Here is a 19,155-nt window from a genome sequence, read left to right as displayed (position 1 = left end):
GTATGATAGTGTGAAGGCTCATTTGCTCATAAGTGGGATGATAGTATCATACACCACTTGGTTAGAACACGGTGAACTTCTAGAACACAATAACCTTGATGAAAGCAATGGTGAGAATGATGAGGATGAAGATGAATATGATGAACTCATAGAGGACTATCAGAGGGGGAATTTTATGGAGGGTGATACTCTAGAAAGAGAGGATGTACGACATTTTGATAAATTGTTAGATGCTTCCCAATGTTGCTTGTACCCAGGTTGCAAAAACTCAGATACTTTGTTATCATTCGTTATTCAGATGCTACATGTTAAGGTAGAAAATAGGTGGAGCAATAAGTCTTTTGACAAGGTTTTGGAGATACAAAGGCGATTCCTACCAGAAGGCCACGTGGTGCCAAGGTCAATTTACGAGTGCAAGAAGTTGCTACGTGACTTGGGCTTGGGGTACGAGCTCATCGATGCATGTAAACATGATTGTGTACTATTCTGGAAGGAGAATGCTCACTTGGAAAAATGTCCCACATGTCAAGCATCTAGGTAGAGAGTAAATGATAGCAAGGGTAAGAAGATCCCTCACAAGATATTGCGTTACTTCCCATTGACACCTAGGTTGAGAAGATTGTACATGTCTAGGAAGACGGCAAAAGACATGAGATGGCATAGTGATAAGCGTGTGGATGATGGTGTAGGGAGGCATCCGGCTGATTATAAAGAGTGGAAGGAATTTGATTTGCATTATCCAGAGTTTTCCCAGGAGACTCGCAATGTTAGGTTGGGCCTAGCCACCGATGGGTTCAACCCTTTTGGGAACATGAGCACTTCCTATAGCATGTGGCCTGTCATACTCATGCCCTATAACCTCCCACCTTGGAGATGTATGAAGGCCCTATTTTTCATGATGTCCTTACTTATTCCTGGACGTAATCAACCAGGGACTGATATTGATGTCTACCTAAGGCCATTGATTGATGAGTTGAAGGAGTTATGGGAGAATGGCGTGATGACTTACGATGCCTCCACTGAACAGACCTTCCGGATGCATGCAGCTGCAATGTGGACCATAAATGACTTCCCTGCATATGGTGACTTATCTGGATGGAGAACTAAAGGTTATTTGTCTTGCCCTCCTTGTAATGATAATCCATTGTCACGCGGGTTGATCGGTAAGATTGGGTGGGTGGGTCATCGAGCTTACTTGCCTGATAACCACCTTTGGAGGAAAGACAAGAAGTTTGATGGTTTAACTGAGCTCAAAAAGAAATCCTTGGATTTACCGGTGGAAAAAGTAATGGCTCAATTGGATCAATTGCGGGAAGTCAAGTTTGGAAAGGATCCTACCAACAAGAAAAGACCACGAGAGTCTGAAGAATTGAATTGGACAAAGAAAAGCATAATGTGGGAGCTACCGTATTGGAAGAAATTAAACCTCCGACACAATCTTGATGTCATGCACATTGAGAAGAATATTTGTGAAAACTTTTACGGAACGATGTTGGCCATAGATGGGAAAAACAAGGACACGTACAAAGCACGTGATGATTTGCAAGAAATGGGCATAAGGCAAGAATTGCATCTACAGAGGAAAGATAACGGATCCGTTGTAAAGCCTCGGGCAGCCTACACATTGGATTCTCGACAAATAGATGGTTTTTGTGAATTCTTGAAGTCGATTAGTTATCCAGATGGCTATGCAGCAAACATCTCAAGATGTGTGACTTCTAAAAATGGAAGATTATCAGGCATGAAAAGCCATGATTGTCATGTCCTGCTTCAACTTCTACCAATTGGCATGTGTGGTTTTGTGAACAAGGAGATCTGTACAACACTATTTGAGTTGGGCAACTTCTTCCAAGAACTGTGCTCAAAAACATTAAGGCAGACTGATTTGGAAAAAATGGAAGAACGAATTGTGCTCATACATTGCAAGTTGGAGAAAAATTTTCCTCCAGCTTTCTTTGATGTGATGGTCCATTTGGCTGTTCACTTGCCCCGTGAGGCCATGTTTGCTGGACCAGTGCAATATCGATGGATGTACCCGATTGAAAGGTAATCATTATGAACATATGGCTATTTATTAATTTGTTATAACTAAACTAATGTACAAAAATCCACCCATAAAAGACTAATGTTTAAGAAGTAATTTTCTTGCATCAAGAAGCATAATTTTCATTGTCCATTTTTGTTGAAGGTTTCTCGGGACTTTGAAAGGGTATGTCAGTAATAGAGCACGTCTAGAAGGTTCTATCGCTGAGGCTTACATTGTGAAAGAGTGTCTTACTTTTTGTTCAATGCACTTAAAAGGGATTGATAAACCTAAACGAAATGATGATGGTGGTGAACGTGGTCCCGGGATGGAGGTCTTTACCCAAAATGCTCGTCTATTCTCACCTATCACAAGGGCTCTTGACCCTTCACAAAATGAACAAGAAATGGCTCACTGGTTTGTGTTGTACAATAGCTCTGAGGTGGAGCCGTATATTGAGTATGTATTTAAGTTTAATTACGTTTATGCATAATCGTTCCATTTTGTTTCGAACTCTCAAAGTTAATTACGTATATCACATTTCCTTGGGTAGGGAGCAGAAGAATATTTTACATAATCTACAAGGACATGACATAACTCGGGTATAACGAGAAGAATTTCCAAAATGGTTCAAAAATCGTGTAAGATATACTAAAGAAAATAACTGAATACAATTGTTGAAACTTTCAATTCACATTAACTTAGTACACTTGTCGTATGGTGTTTTATGTAGATGAATGATTTGCGAACGAAAGGGTCACCTGAAGCAGCTGACGAATTATGGTCATTAACAAATGGTCCTGGATTGGTAATTGACTTTTATTCTGGGTGCATCTACAATGGAATTCGATTCCATACTAGAAACCGTGAAAATCGTCGTACCTGCCAAAATAGTGGGTTGGTCGTAGAAGGGGACCATAATGGGAACCAAATTAATTTTTACGACTATTTGCGCAAAATATGGGAATTGAAATACTTGCATTGGGGTACAGTGGTTTTGTTCCAATGTGAATGGTATGACACCGGTCACAAGAATAGAATATACTCCGATGAACATGTCACAAGTACTGATGTTACAAGACTTTGGTATAAAGATGACCAATTTGTTCTACCTAGTCAGGTAAGACAAGTATTCTACGTCAATGATACCAGCAAAGGCAAAAATTGGAGAGTCATTGAACGTGTTAAGCATCGGGGAGTATGGGATATACCAGAGCGGGATGATGTCTCTAATGATGCTTTTCAACAGGAAGAAACCACTGATGGTGTTGGGGTAGTGATCCAAGATAATGATGTTCAATACAGCAGGGGTGATATGGATCTTGAGATCATTTTCAATGATCAACTAATGGCAGAGAATTTAGTTCACAATGATGACGAGGACGACACAATCATAGAGTATAATGATGATGAAGATGATGAACTGCATAGACAACCTGATGTTGATGTAGATCCTGATATAGATCTTGATATAGATTATGATATGTAGTGTTTGATATAGATCTTGATATAGATTATGATATGTAGTGTTTAATTTTTAATTATATGGACAAGTGTTATAATTTAATAATAAATTGCTTGGTTTACATTGCATGGCATTGTTTTTCAAATTTCATAGCATTGTTTCTCTATTTCATTTCATTTAATTATATGCCATATGTATAGTTACAAAGATGTCCAAAAATGGTAAATCATTTCTTAAGCCCGGCGGCTTAGTCCAAAAGATGACGAAATATGAGAAGGATAGGAAAAAAAACAATCCAGAAAAATAAAATCAGATTTGATGCTCTAGAGATAAAGTCCCTCAAGAATTCAATGTTTGGTTCTATTGAAAAGGACAATAGTGAAAGTTGTAGGGTGGGAAAGAGAAAGGTGGGTGAAACTGATAATGATGAGGACTATCAACCACTTGATGATGATGAAGGACTGAGTTCTTCAAGTGATAATGGCGAGCCTTTTGATTCTCAAGTGATTGAGGTAATAAATGTGTGTTTAAAAAGTAATTTCTCTATTTTTTTCACTTGTTACTTGTGGTATGTTTAGTTATTTCAAATTTATTTTTTATTAAGCAACCTTAAATTATTGAAAATGTACTAACAATTCTTTTTTATATTATGTCAGGATATTCATATGGGTCCTGGTAGGAAAACAAATAGGTGTGCAGCTCGCCTAATAGCTTCACAAACACCTAGGGAAAAGAGAAGTACTGTTGATGAAGATACACTTACTCTTCCGAGACGACCTGTAGCTGCACAAGTTAATCATTCAGAGAGCACACCTGAGGTATCGACCCAACCTATCCATCTTCCCACCTTACATACTAGGCCCGATCAGCTCCCTACCTCCGCCACTCAACTTAACCACCTTTCAAGTCCACGTACTGTGACTAACAGTGGAGGTGAGAAATAAATGACCACTTAAATGAAATGATAATTTCTTATCTCAATATTTATTTAGTGCATTCATGTTTTATGTCGACTAAATTGAATAAAATTTTGGTCATAGTAGCATCAATTCCAGTTTTGGGCAAGAAACGTGTACGAGGACCGACCCGAGGAAAGAATGTGGAGAAGATTAGAAAGGAACGTGGTGATCAAATACCCGTTACATTTAACCGTTTGACCAAAGCAATAGAAGGGGATTACGCCACACCGCTAGCAGCTGCTCTTGGTCAACAAATTCGAGTTCATGCCCCAGTTCGAAATGATGGATGGCTAGAAATTGCCTTTGGGTTAAGAGAGTCCATTGTTACAAGAGTTGGGGTAATTTGAAATATATGTGTTATATATTTAACATGTTATTTATGTTAATCGGAATGATATATAAAATATATTGAATTTTATTATTTCCAATTGCAGCAAACTTTTGACTTTGGGGACTACAATAATGATGTGGATGTGAGATGTATTATTGATCAAAAGTGCCAAACTTTGTACAGTGAATGGAAAAGTAGATTACACACACACTACAAATCCCTTAAAAAAGACAATGTATCTGACCTCAAAAGTCAGATACTATATCCTTGTACAAAGGATGCTTGGGAATGGATGATTGACAATTTGTGGGAAACTGATGATTGGAAGGTATTTATAAAAATATTTACTAAAGTAACATCCTCCTGTATATTAATACCAAATTTTTTTTTTAATTTGTAGGTAAAGTCAGAGAATGCGATGAAAGCGAGAGGTTATGTGAAGTATAATCATACGATCGGCTCGAGATCATTTGCATCGCGAGCATTTATCATTGTAAGTGTAGATTTACAAATTTGAACATACTAAATTATAAATATAGAATTTTTTGATTGACTAGAAAATCTAATGAAATGAAAGGTACAAGGAAGCAAACCGACTATTACGAAACTATTCGAGGACACCCACAAACGTCACCGGCATGGGGGAGTGTGGATAAATAACACAGCTGAGGAACATCATGTAACCATAACTATTTCAATTTCAATAATAAATGTTTGCATTTTGATGTTATGTTTTAAGCTTATTTATGTTTCATTCATAGGCCACTATGGTTTCAAAGATCGCTGAGCAATCTCAACCTAGTGTCACACATCCATTGTCTGAGGAGCAGATTTCCAGAGAAGTACTTGGGAAGAGGTCTGTCTTCTTGAAGGGATACGGGATCCGCAAGGACAGTACTTCATCTTCTACACATTTTGAGGCTCCTAACTCCGAGGTGATTGTTCTTCAACAGCAGTTAGTTGACCAGCGACAACAATTAGCTGACCAAGGAAAGCAGTTAGTTGACCAGGCTCAAAACATGAGTACAATGCAAACTATCATTCAAATGTTGGCAGCAAAAAATGGGATAGATCTAGCAAACATTCCGGGGTTAGTTCCAAGCAACAATGTCGGGGAGGATGCATCGGGTGTAAGGGAGGATGAAACTTCTCTCGGTTGAAATAGAGGTAAATTTGACACCTCATTAAATTCATTTACTTTATTTAACCAATCCTAACATGTGTCAACAATATAAAATTATATAAACTTTGTATTACAATCCTAGCATTACAACCTTTGTATACAATAGCTTGATAAAACAATAGCTTCACAACAATTTTTTGATTAATTTTAACTATATTTGTATATTATTGTTGAAGTTAATGCATTAATAAAATACTCATGTTTTTATCCTTTGTTCACAGGTTGGTGATGGATGTTCGTGGTTCAGTAGTGATATATATCGTTTTGCACGTTGGCATTCATTTAATTTTTCTTTGTTTCGTTTTATAGGTTTTTCTGTTGAATGTTTATATACTTTTTGGAATTATTATGTTTGGGATTGTTGGATATAGTTAGATGCATTTTAGGATTCTTATGTTTAGTATAGTTGGATATTTGAATAAAATTTGGGATATTGAAATGCATTTGATATTAATTTGGTTACATTACTAATTGTTATAATATGTTCAGTTTAGTTTTTACGCAATGTTATGTAAAGGTTTTTTTGGAATGTTTTACAGAGAAATACAAGTTACTTAGAAATACACGTTCAGGAAGTGGATCAATTAGGATTTAGGTGTAGTATGAATTGCTAAGTAATAATAGGTCATGAGAAGCTAAGATTGAATTTGTTTTAGATGGTTAGGCTGACAATAATTTTAATCATCAGGAAAAAAGTATAGGGTGTCAATGTGTCTTATTTTATCTTGCATTTTTTATATTCATTTGCAGTAACTTGTTTTCAAATTCTTTTTTTGTTCCCAAAAGAAAGAAAAAATGGCTTCATCTTTAATTCTGCTGGTTGCTGCTGCTGCTACTGCTGCCGTGGTGGCTGATGCTTGCTGCGGCTGCTGCAATGTTGCTGTGAGGCGTGCATATGTGAAACTTCTGCAACATGTGGTGTGGTGTCCTGTGTATACAACTAAGGAAGTGAATGGTTTGCGGAATGTGGGTGAAGTTGCACCTGTCGGACATGCATGTTGAAGGGAAGGTAACGACTAGTATATTCTTACTTTTAGACTAGATTGTGGTTGGTTCATATGTTCTTGTTTTAGTAACAACAGATATGAATGATAACTGTACCAAAATTGCCCTGGGTCAGGTTGGATCAATCAATGACGGAACAAGACCTAGTGAAGCCCTTGTTAGAAATGTCTTTTAAAATCTCACTACATTTGATATGCAGGAAAAAATGCGAGCCCAGCAATCCAAATTTTTGGCAAGCATTAATTCAATTACAGATGATGGGTTGGATGGTTCAGAAGGTGGAGAAGAAGCATGCCCCTCTGATATCAGAAGCGACACTGGAGAGCCCACACAAGATGTCTGCTCTCTTTGCCATGATCCAAATTCTAAAGGTCCACTATCTTTTCTGATTCTTCTCCAGGTAAGTGACTACCTGACGTATGTTTGTGTTTATTTTTGAGTCCTATTGAGTTGGGACTGACTTGATTATTATTATCATTTCAGCTTCAGTGATTACAAAATTCGTTTTTCTTTTTTAAATTCCATCTTTAACTCATACGGATGTTTTTATTTGTATTCTTGAAACAAGAAATCCAGGCTTCTGAGTCTCATTGACAGAGGTCCCCCATCATGGGAACAAGTAATAAGAAAATGCCTCTCACGAGATTTTACTCGTGAAAAAGCAAGCTTTCTTAACGTCCCTTTTTCCAAAATTCTTTCATGATATCCCGACAACCAAAACGAATTAAGTGATTCTGTAGCCAAGCTTTAAACTTGCCTTTATTTCAAGGTTCCTTCAACATGCACACTTAATTGAACATTGCTACATTCATAGGTTTACAGTTCTGGACTTTGCGATTAATCTTAGGCAAGTGAGAAGGTGTATTTCAGGAAGAAGTGTCTAAGGAGGTAATTGATATGGCTGGTATGACTGTGAAGTGCATTACCATCAGGGTGTGGAGGTTAGAGTCTGATATGGGTGGACTCCTCTGGCTGCTGAGGTTATTGGCTAACCTGGGTGGAACTCCTCTGCTGCTGTTTCCGCTTGCTTCTGCTCTGTCCTCCAGGTGTTGGTTGGAAGGAGGAAGTATAAGGAGGCTGCGGAACTTGCTGCAGAGTCACCACAGGGAATTCTGCGCACTTCTGACACTGTTGCTAAATTTCAGGTTTTATTAACATGATATCAGCCCTAACCATTTTTCTTCAGAAGGTGTAAATGTCAAGGCCCTCGTTTACTCTTTATGCTTTGCAGAGTGTTCCAGTGCAAACTAGGCAAACACCTCCTTTGCTGCAGTACTTTGGAACTCTTTTAACTAGGGGAAAGCTCAATGCTTTTGAGACATTGGAACTATCTCGTCTTGTTGTAAATCAGAACAAAAAGAATCTTTTGGAGAATTGGTTGGCAGAGGACAAACTTGAATGTAGCGAGGAGCTTGGAGATCTTGTGAAGGTTTGATTTGGAGGATTGAACTTTTCATGATGTTTATTGTGCTATAGTTCTTATACAAAACTTTTCTGTAATTCTTTATTTTTAATCTCTCTGTTTCAAATTTACTCATTGTTTAAACTATACTTACAAAAATTTACCTGAAATGAAAATAATTTCCCAAAGTTGCTTGTTCTATATTATTTATCAGATCTGTTCTATTGGAATTTCTGATGTAATGAATCCTGTTTCTACTGCAGACAGTGGATAATGACCTTGCACTGAAAATTTACATTAAAGCAAGAGTGACTCCAAAAGTTGTTACTGCGTTTGCTGAGAAGAGGGAGTTTGACAAAATTCTCATACACTCAAACCAGGTGACATGCTTATGCAATTACAATCATTCAAATATGTTCTGTTTTGTGGATTTGCAGAGTTCTTGCCCAAGTTGCATACTTTGGTTCTCACTAACAATCAACTAACGAATTTGGTTGAGATTGATCCTCTTGCATCACTCCCTAAGCTGCAGTTTCTTAGTCTTCTTGATAATAATATCACAAAGAAGCCAAATTACCACTTATATGTCATCCATAAGCTGAAATCATTGCGCTTGCTAGACTGTCAGTATGTTGTTGTCATTTACTTGTTAGTTTTGATTAACTTTCTTAGGCATGTTAAGGCTTAATTTTTTGAAACCAAGCCTCTGTTTGTTATGTGACATGATTGACTTTCAACTGTAACAATGTTCCTATTCTTGAATTTTGTAAATGAAAAATTGTTATCCTTCTGCCTTTTCAAAAAGCATTGGGTTGAAGGTTTGGAGCCTAACCTTGGGAGGGGGGGGGAAGGAGAAAAAGTGAAAGCAGGTGCAAAAGTTTTGCATATCATGTTATTTTTTGGTTAAATGCTCCTTGACTTCAGTGACTTCTGTTAAAAATACACATCGATAGGAATATGCTAATATCTAATTTGTTGTATATGAATTTAAGTCTAAAATTTTTCTTTTTTCTCCCTCATAGAAATGTTATTACCTACAAACTAATTACTTTATATTTTCTAATATTTATTGGAATTTTTCTTCTAACAGATTTGGATTTACATGTTGTTTTACCTAACTGATACTAAATTGACATGTTGTTTTGGAGTGTGGCCTTGAGGTTGGTGATATTGTTGTCTATTGCTGTGGATTGGCCTCGAGTTCTCTGGGCTTATAAGAAGGCTGCCCTGTTGCTGGGTGGGCTCTGAGTTATCACTTTCAGTTGCTGCTAAATGGAGCAAGGATCATGACATGGCAGCAGGTTCAATATTGCATTAGGAATGGGAGCTGAGCTATGCATATGTCAGTATGTTTAATTAGATGTATTCTTTATATGGAAGCAATGTTCACTGGAATCTGTGTGAATGGCTGAGGGTGGTCTGAGCATGGTTGCTGCTGTGATGGTCTCTGGTGTGCTATGTTGTTGGTAAGTTTGCTACTGTTTTTTGGGTGTTTTAATTCTTGGCTGCTCAGCTATGCTCAGGTAGTGGTCTGTTTGTGCTACTCTATTATACTTTTTATTTCATAAATTCGTCAAAACTCTCGTCAAAATACACCCTTGACATAACTAGAGTATCTTGTGAAATTCATATTTTATTTGTTCCTCAATATTTAGTCTCTAGACACATCCCATTTTATTGGTACTTCACTTCAGCACTTCCCCGCTCGTTGCTTGCTTCATATCCTCTCTTTTTGGTAAGTCTAGAAACTGATATAAAAAGCTGTTTCTTGCCTTGCTAAGCATCTCATTCTCGTGTATATGCTAGTTGTTCAGTCACAGTGTGATGAGATATGCTTGCTGCTTGGATTGGATGTCTACATTTTTCAGATTCTTCTCTATTGTCATGGTTAACAACTCTGGAGTGCAGTGTAGTGGGTATTATATCTTACTAGAAAAGTGGTCCCGAGAAATGTCTTTTCTTTTGAGCTCAGTAAAGTACTGATGGTCATTTCGCCTGCTAATCATATTACATGTTTTTGTAGTTGATATATATGTCTCTAAGGGAATGCCAGAGGTTTTGAATGGCAAAATAATGGTAAGATTATATATCTCATATCCTATTTCTTCCTCACATAAGTAGAGGATCATTTTACTTTTGTTTTGCTATTTTATAACTGGCTGAAGCTGATATTTCTATAATACGCAGATTATTTCATCAGGACAGTTGGATGCCATTACAAGGGCACGCCCTATTCTCTCTGGTACAATCTACTTATGTCACTACTCTGCAACACTTGCATGAGGATTCAGTTTTTTGATCACTACTTTTAAATTTTCTATTGCATCTCTAAGACAAACTATTGTGTTTTTCAAACAGCTATGAGTGAGAAACTTTATGTTTTTGAGGGGGCACTTGGTGCTGGAAGGTGAGTTTTCTTCACAATCTTACCAATTTCTTTGTCATGTTTAGATTTTAGAACAATATGAATTGTGTTGTTGAGACAAATTTTCATATAAAATTGGTGACAATTAAATTTAGGGTAAAAGATGAAGACAAGAAGAGAGAGAGAGAGAGATAGAGAGAAGAGAGAGAAATACAGGAAAAGGCTAATGATAGACACCAAAAGTAGGCACATGTTCTCTTCTTATACACACATATGTTTGCATTTTGTCTATCATCGATTGAACCAACCCAATTTGTATCACTCAATGCTTTCAATTTTAAGTGATCATGGTTAGAGCACAGGATCCATTTCACAAGAGCTGACTTGAGATACCTCTAAATGAACGATCAGGCACAAAAATTTTGGCACGATCAAGTAACTCAGATTATTATGTTCTTCCTCTTCCATGATTATGTCTTATGTTATTTTATTTTGCAGTATGTAACTCTAAATTAAGTTAATAAAGTTTGATTAAGTAGCATGTACTTGTTATTTTGAAATGATAGTTGAAATGGGAGAATAAATGGAGGGAGCAAAGTCATCATTGGAGCAACATTGCTAATATATAGCATTTTGTCTCTTTTTATTGCTAAATTATAACAATATTCAACATGTAGCTATTGAACCATTGGAGACTAGAAAATTCACAAGACAGCACTAGGAAACCATAGGAGATTTTTTTTACTTGACAGGAATACAAGAACTGATAGGCTGCTTCTTAGTAGTGATATGGCTTTGATAACATGTAAATATTGGAAACAAGAAGTGGAATTAAAATTTGGTTAAAAAAAAAAAACTAATGGCTTTGTGCAGAAAACAACACCTGACCTAATATTACACTAGTGATTGTGTAAACCAAGTCAAATCTAATTTACTATAAACTTACAACTAAATGATTCTTGAATATTCCAATACAAATTTAAGTAATTTCATATCTTTGAACAATGCTTTTCAAATGATAATTTAATTGTGTCTTGGTTGTGCCACTTGATAGTAAATTTGTTTGTGCTAGGTGTTTAACCCAATTTAACAGGGATTGGCACAGGGGAATGGCCCTTTTTCTTTGTTTATTTATGTTAGGTGTTCTAATATCATATTAGATGATGTTATTGTTAATGTCTACTTTTCTTTTTTAAATTGCAGCAAAATTAAAATGGTAATAGAGCTGCTTGAGGGCATTCATTTTGTTTCTTCTGTCTTGGTGCCCAAGCTGGTATTCATCCATGGATAATTTATGACATTATTTCTAATGCTGCTGGAAATTCATGGTAAATTATTGTTCACAATTCTTTACTGAGGATTATGTTGTGTGTTTAAAATTTAAATATTTCTAGTCCTGAAGCATTCCTTATAAGCATTCTGATCTGAAATTGCCAATTCTAGATCAGGCACAACCTTGATAGATGAGACTGCTAATAATCTGATTTGCACCATGGGCACCAGTTGAGACCGTGGCACTGATTGGCACTTTCTGTTTCTGACAATGAACTGATTTTGTAGAACCCATGCCTTTAAAGAAATTAGCTGCAAAATTTATTGAACACTGAAAGCCCTTCTTGTTATGTGCTTACATGTATACACATACATGGGAACATCTGTTTACTTTCAAAGATCTGTGCATTTTTATACTAACTCAATAGGTATTCAAGGCTTTGGTGGTTGGTGTTGGTATATGTAAATGCCGTAGTTAGTTTTTTTTTTCATGACATTCCTGGAATTTGCTAGCGTTTTCTTAAGCAGATACTGTGTTACCTTGCTACTAGACATCCTTCCGTTGGATTCAATTTTACAGGGTTTTCAAGAATCATGTTCCCCAGTTGCTAAGGGATAATCAAACCAAACATCTCTTGAATACTTTGTTCAAAATTTGGTAAGTCTTCTCATGTTGTAAGTTTCTTAGTGTTGTTCGAGTGTATTATGAGTAATTTCTTTTCTTCTTGACTTTGAAGTTAAGTTCAATGGGGATTTTGGGTGAATTAAATGCTAACTGCAGTTTTATAATTCCATTCAAATTATGCTTCCTTTCTTGTGGTGGATTTAGCATTTAGGACATTTACTTGAGGACCATCTGCTAAATGCATACTAAAATTTTAGACTTGAACACCACTCGGTAATCATTTCTTCATCAATGAATTTGGACACATTGAGACTTTCAATAATGATTTTTGAGATATTGATACTGTAAGGTAGACCTCAATTCAGAATCACATTCTTAAATGGGTCTCTTATCCACTTATTTTTTTAAGAACTCATTATTGATAAAATAAAGTAATGTACGAAATAAGTTCACATTAAGAAAACTTATGTTTTTATGAAGTAGAAAATAGAAAAGACTTATTTGGCTAGGCATTGAAGTGTAGAAGTGCTAATGTGAGAAAAAAATAAGCTGGTTATCTTAAATACTAAAATCCTATTCAGCTTAATCACTTTATTGGAAAGACCTTAAGTGGACAGCTTTGTCATTCTAATCTAAACAAATTCTTGTTCAAATCTTTGAACTCTTATTCAATAGAGATCTCTTTGTGAACTGCAAAGCTAAAACTAAACCAAACCAAACTAAGCCTTGTGTCCCCAATCAAGTAGCGTCAGTTACATGAATCATTTTCCTCTATTTCGCTCTATCAAGGGCTGGATGAGTCAATTATGCCTGATGGGTTTTTGTCCAACTTGAAGGGTATTGTTTTGGATATGGCCAAATCATGTACATTTCCTCTTCCACTTCTGGCAGTTGCTTTTCAACATCTAATAGCAGGTATGTATCTGCATGATTTACAATTTCTCACAACCATAATCTGTAGGTGGCAGCTATTAATGTTTTGGAGCAACCTGATACTCACTTTGTTAATTTCCAATTGTCCTTTCACAGGCTCCTCTCATGGTCATGGAAATGATGGTGATGACACATTGATCAAGGTTGTTCTCATGAACTAATTTCTTTTATATAAAAGTTATATTATGTGGCTTTTTTACTTGCTTTGAGGTTATGTAAATATTAACATGCCATTTGCTAAGTAGACACACCTGTTCTTGCACAGGCTTGGGAGAAAGTATATGGGGTGAACATTACCAATGCTATCAATATGGTACAAACTTATTTATGAAAAAAAATATTAATAAAATGTCATTCCGAGTCAAGTCTGCTGCATCAGATGGTCAATTAGGTATCATATATTACACTGCAGAACAGCATCTGCTGTCTCTCCTAAAGTTTGTGCTGACTAAAAGGCATTCTACTGGTGGTCTTTTATTTCTTTGTAGTTGAGGTAATAATGCCATTGTCGTATATCTATTATAGGTGTAGTGTAATAAGTTGCTTGTTGCTTTGATAATTGTTTCAGATATGTTGAAAATTTGCTGCCGAAGTCTGGATACGACTTGTATTGCTCATCAATAAATTGCATCTCTAGATTATGCTGGTCCATTTTCTCTTAGAAGTGGGAGTTGTTTCCTGACTACAGATAACTATATATCAGTTATAGAATAAATAGAAAACTTATGTTTAGTAAAATTTACCCAAATCTATATGTCGTTTTCAATCTATAAGTTTAGTAAAAACATATAAGATTTACCCAAATCTATAAGTTATTTTTTCTTATAACCTTTTTTATAAGTTTAGTATAAAAAAAAAAAAAAAGGGTGGCTTCAACTAGATCATCATTTATTATGAATGAAAAATGAAGTACAATTCAGAAATTGAAATAGTTTCACAAACACACAACCAAATCGATTTCAATTAACCCATTGTGGTGTACTTGAATTGAGTGTTTTTATATAACTCACTCTCCTAGTGTAAACATGACAGCCAGTGAATTAGTTTGAATTTTTACTTAACTTAACTTCTGTTAACCTGATGGCTTAAAAGTTACTAAGAATTGTATAGTTTTGAGGGCTGGTTGAACAATTGATGCAGCTTGTTTGGTGGATACTTTTGTGGCATGATGCTGTGTTGCGTTGAATCTGGTGCTGATTGGCTCTGTTCTGTGTGCTCTGCCTCTGATGCAGCTTTTGATTGATGCGATCTGTTTGTCCTGATTTCTGATTTGGTTGAGTTGTTTTGTTGCTGGTTTTGTTTGATTTGTTTTCTGACTGTTTTAGTAAATGAGGTAAACTGCTGCGTCAATTCTGATTTGGTTATATGATTTTGTTTGGGTTGCCAAGTTGAAATGGTTTTCTGAACTGGTGATGATCTGTGTTAAATCAGTTTGCTGATCTGCTATTCTTCTGGTGCTGCTGTGCTGTTGCTGCTGTTGCTGAGATGCTGTGGTGATGCTGCTGTGATGGTGTTTGTTACGATAAGGTGCTGCTGTGTTGTTGTTGGATGTTTGTTGGTGTTGCTGGTGTTGTTGATGTTTGGAAGGGTGCATGACTTTTTGTCCAATCTGTAATAGATCAGGTTTTCATTAATGGGGGTTGTCATTAGGTGTAAGTTCGGGCAACTGCTGGTGTTTTGGCTGGAAGGGTATGGAGGGGGTATTTTGTGTGATTTCATATCCATGTTATTAGTTTGTTATAGTGGTGCCTGAGGGATGCCTCTTGTAAATCTATAAATTTTTTAAAAAATTATAAATGAGTTTCAATTATTTTTGCCGTTGCAAATTTGTCGTTGTTAAAAAGTGAAGCTTTCTCGACAAATAACTAGTCGGTAAATATGTAGCTAAAAGTTTATTTTTGCCCACTCATATTGTGTTGGTAAAAGTGTATTTTTTGCCAATGCCAATTTGTCGTTGCCAAAACTAAAGCTTTATCGACAACCAAATCGCTGGCAAATGGCAACATTTACCGATGTAAATGTGTCGCTAAAAGTTACTTTTCCCCACTCATATTGCGTTGGTAGAAGTGTATTTTTTGCCAATGCCAATTTGTCGTTGCCAAAAGTAAAGCTTTAGCGACAAACAAATCGTCGGCAAATGGCAACATTTGCCGACGTAAATGTGTCGCCAAAAGTTTACTTTTGCCAACGCATATGTTGTTGTTAAAAGTATATTTTTTGCCCATGCAAATTTGTATTGCGAAAAGTGCCACACAATCATCCTATTTGAATGACTTTTACCAACGCAAGGTAAATTGCCGACGATGGATGGAGGCTTTTAGCGATGACTATATTCGTCGCTAAAGGCATTACTTTTACCAACGCAATCATAATTTCGTCGGCAAAAACTTTTGCCAACTCACTTTTGCCTACGGGTTGCCAACGTAGCTTTGTGTGTCGGCAAAACTCTTTGCCAACGAATTTTCCCTTTTAGCAACATATTTTGTTGCGTTGCGAAAAATGCAATTTCTTGTAGTGTCTATTAGGAGGGGCATAAACAAAAGAAATAGCTCACGCCCTATCCATATTTTTGTTACCGACAATGCACCGAAGGAGGTGTTTAGATGTGAACCGAACATCCAAATTAAGCTCGTCCACCCACCAAAAATCAAGCCCGCTAGAAGCCCCAACCGGGTTCACGTAACATCTATGCGTAAATTGGAGTCTTCGACGAGTCCTCTCTAGTTTTGAGGCTATATTCTTTGTTTCCATTAAAAACACCACAGAGGGGCGATGGGTTGAGCACAACCCTCGAAGGATTTGGACTGTCAGGGGTCACCCCAGCCCCTGGCAGTTCCAGCTTAGAATCAACATGGTGCTTGTGGCTGTTGAGGGTCAGCCACCAGAGCCCTATCTGCATTGGTCAAATCTTCAACCGGAAAACTACTGGGAACTTGAGAACAGTAGAACTCCCCACCATCTTGACTCCACGAAATTGGAACTTGTATTAAAGCTTCATCATCTGTCTTCCTCACCAAGCTGGCCCTAGTGCCGACATACAAATCTGGGTGCGAGCCTTGCCTAGTTCGTCTTGTTCTGGAGTAATTTTTCCTTTTATCATTTCGATTGGGCTTGCCCTTTCTGTTTGAAGCCACTACAAACTTTCGGTCTGTGTTAACATTATCCTGTTTGAGCCTTTTGGGTTGGGTTTCTTCACCGAGCTCATCATGGACCTTCTTTTTAATAGATAAGTCTTGGAAATAAATGGCCATACTCTTATCCAGAGCCTGATCCATAAAAGAAGTACTAGTTGGGCTAGAGCTTGGGCTAATTTCCTCAATTCCAATTTCATGGAAAGGCCTAATTCCACTCCCGCAGCTAGGAGAAGGCGCTACTATAAGATTATTATCCAAAGGCTCAGTAACAAAGTATTTTGGCCCAGGCCCACCAGGAGATTGGGTTAAGGACAGTAAAACCTTACCAAGAAGATTACTTCTAGCGGCCTCTGGTTGACCCAAAATGATGTTCTTTTCCTTTAGTTTGGGTATACTAACGTTCACCCCTGCCACCTCAACTTGTGGTGAGAACGTGTCACCAGGGCCACTATCTCTTCCAGTATCTAACACCACGATTTGCCTCAGGACATCATCCTGATCCTTATTACCAGCCGCTTCTGGGTTGGGTATGCGATGTTGTCCTTGGGGGGCACCATACAAGCGTTTTCCCTCTACTCCGGCATCGGTCGATTGCCAACCAGGTTGCGCACCCGTTCCTCCGCATTGTTCACCCAATGACAAAACTCCTTCAACGATATATTCAACATAGGAGCTCTGGTGGTACACAATTCGGGCCCATAACCGGACTTTTGACCTTCCACTCGAGACACAAATTTGCAGGAAGAGTTATCATGGCCTTTCCTGCCACAATCATAGCAGAAATCAGATAGTTTTTCATACCGGTAGGAGACCCAAGATTCCTTTTCCTCAGTCCCTGGCTGTTGTAAAATGAGTTCCAGAGGCAGGGGTTGAGTCACATCTACTTCTACTCTGAGTCTAAGAAAATTCCGATTTAAAAAGAGACCATCATGACGGGCCTCAACCCCAATAAGATTCCCAATTCTCCGACCGATAATCTCGCCATTTTGGCGTGTCAGTTTGGCCACCAGGATGCCATAAGCCTGAACCTAGAAAGGGCTCCATTTAAACTCCATATCTTCAACAGGCTTTCCAAGTAATAAGGGTTGTAGGACCAGCAAAAAACCCATGACAGACCAAGGAGCCTCCGTTAAGACTCGTTGACGATCATCCACATTCTCAAATTGAAACATGAAAACATTATCTGACCAAGGCGAGATCCCCAGGTTTGCCCGCGGCTTCCATGCTTTCATAATGATATTGGTGACTGCAGACTTATTAAGGGTTTTGGGAGTTAAAACCTTCCCAACAAGACAGAGGTTCGAGACATAAACATACTCATCGGACCCCTCCTGGAGTTCCACAAAATCTAGTCCTGTCGATGAAACCGATGTACTATCCATGAAAACCCAAGGAAAAGTGAAAAGAATGAAGAAAGAGAGCGAGAAGAAAGACCCCAAAAAACGGCACTAAGGCAGTGGAACTCTCATTCTAGAGAGAGACGCTCTCATTCTAGAGAGAGAAACAAGAATTACATTCCAACAATAGCCATCAGAATTTGATGATTATATTACTCTCTTACAAAATTTGACGATTATATTACTCTCATTCAAAATTTGATGATTATATTACTCTCTTACAAAACATTGACATACTTGTCATATTGTACAAATTAAGGGGTTGGTTGGCATCCCAACAATAGCCATCAGTTTTAATTGAAATATAAAACAATTTATTTTATTTGTTTATAAAATTAGGATAAATTATATTGATTTCTTTTGAGATTCTGAAAAAATACAATCAAATCACAAATTTAACATAATTACATTCAGTTTTCTCAAAATTTTAATTTATGAAATACTGAACTCTCTTTTTATCAATAATTTATCAGTCATATGAATGAAAAAATGATTGCATAAATTTTAGTCATTTTAATTTTATTAAAAGACATATTAGTAAAAATTATGTCAATTATACATTTTACAAATTTTGAGAGAGATTGGTGTAATTTACCCATAAAATTATACTCGATCTGTTTCATTTTATTGGTTTATTATCTCATTTTTTATTGTCCCAAAATAAATGTCCAATGTAAAAAATTAAAACTTTAAATTTAAAAGTTTCTAAAATTATTCCTTATAAAATAATTATAAATATATTTAAAAATAAGAATAGAAATGTATTTCAAAAATAAATCATTAAAATTTGAATTGTAAAAATGTAATGATTATGTTTTTTTTTTAATTTGAATTTTTAAAAGGAATTATTAATATGGGATGGGGAGAGGACGGATTGAAATAGGACTCTTTTTTAAGAAAAAATATTAGTTAATTTTAGAATATCACGTGATTATATTTTAGGTTAATCACAAATTCTTATATTTCTTCATATTTTTTAATTATTCAATATAAAATCGTGAGTCTCACTTCATTTATTAATTACAATACATATGGAGTGTCAGATGGTCACATGGTACAGA

At 36.6% G+C, this 19,155-nt stretch overlaps 2 protein-coding genes across 7 annotated transcripts; both read left to right on the top strand.

Moving 5' to 3' along the window:
- The first annotated feature begins 625 nt into the window (after positions 1 to 625).
- LOC145800464 (uncharacterized) lies at positions 626 to 3,512 on the top strand. The gene is made up of 3 exons (XM_082890144.1): positions 626 to 2,046; positions 2,189 to 2,486; positions 2,757 to 3,512. Exons 1-3 carry the CDS (start codon positions 626 to 628, stop codon positions 3,510 to 3,512), a joined length of 2,475 nt encoding a protein of 824 aa, XP_082746270.1.
- Positions 3,513 to 11,984: 8,472 nt separating this feature from the next.
- Positions 11,985 to 15,380, top strand: LOC145801651 (uncharacterized). 6 transcript variants are annotated; one of them, XR_014343283.1, is made up of 5 exons: positions 11,985 to 12,061; positions 13,467 to 13,545; positions 13,660 to 13,706; positions 14,704 to 14,896; positions 14,995 to 15,380. XR_014343283.1 is itself a non-coding variant. In XM_082893384.1 (4 exons), the coding sequence occupies exons 1-4, from the start codon at positions 13,437 to 13,439 to the stop codon at positions 14,746 to 14,748; spliced, it is 249 nt and encodes an 82-aa protein (XP_082749510.1). In that variant the 5' UTR covers positions 12,068 to 13,436; the 3' UTR covers positions 14,749 to 14,969. The 6 variants fall into 6 exon arrangements, 1 of the variants encoding a protein (XP_082749510.1); XR_014343284.1 differs by having other exon boundaries at positions 13,660 to 13,876; XR_014343282.1 differs by lacking the exon at positions 11,985 to 12,061 and adding an exon at positions 13,829 to 13,876 and having other exon boundaries at positions 12,068 to 13,545.
- Positions 15,381 to 19,155: the final 3,775 nt, after the last annotated feature.

This window comes from Camellia sinensis, chromosome 10 (genome assembly GCF_055761805.1).
Source record: "Camellia sinensis isolate YWXY chromosome 10, ASM5576180v1, whole genome shotgun sequence".
Lineage (NCBI taxonomy): Eukaryota > Viridiplantae > Streptophyta > Magnoliopsida > Ericales > Theaceae > Camellia > Camellia sinensis.
This window is presented reverse-complemented; position numbering and strand designations above follow the sequence as displayed.

What these genes read in the sequence shown, in the direction of transcription:
- LOC145801651 (XM_082893384.1), top strand. Translation starts at nt 13,437, where the DNA reads ATGCCTGATGGGTTTTTGTCCAACTTGAAGGGTATTGTTTTGGATATG. An exon ending in GTGATGACACATTGATCAAG is followed by an intron (nt 13,707 to 13,828) that starts GTTGTTCTCATG and finishes GTTCTTGCACAG; the next exon opens with GCTTGGGAGAAAGTATATGG. An exon ending in TTACCAATGCTATCAATATG is followed by an intron (nt 13,877 to 14,703) that starts GTACAAACTTAT and finishes CAATTGATGCAG; the next exon opens with CTTGTTTGGTGGATACTTTT.
- LOC145800464 (XM_082890144.1), top strand. Translation starts at nt 626, where the DNA reads ATGTCTAGGAAGACGGCAAAAGACATGAGATGGCATAGTGATAAGCGT. An exon ending in TGGATGTACCCGATTGAAAG is followed by an intron (nt 2,047 to 2,188) that starts GTAATCATTATG and finishes TTTTTGTTGAAG; the next exon opens with GTTTCTCGGGACTTTGAAAG. An exon ending in TGGAGCCGTATATTGAGTAT is followed by an intron (nt 2,487 to 2,756) that starts GTATTTAAGTTT and finishes TGTTTTATGTAG; the next exon opens with ATGAATGATTTGCGAACGAA.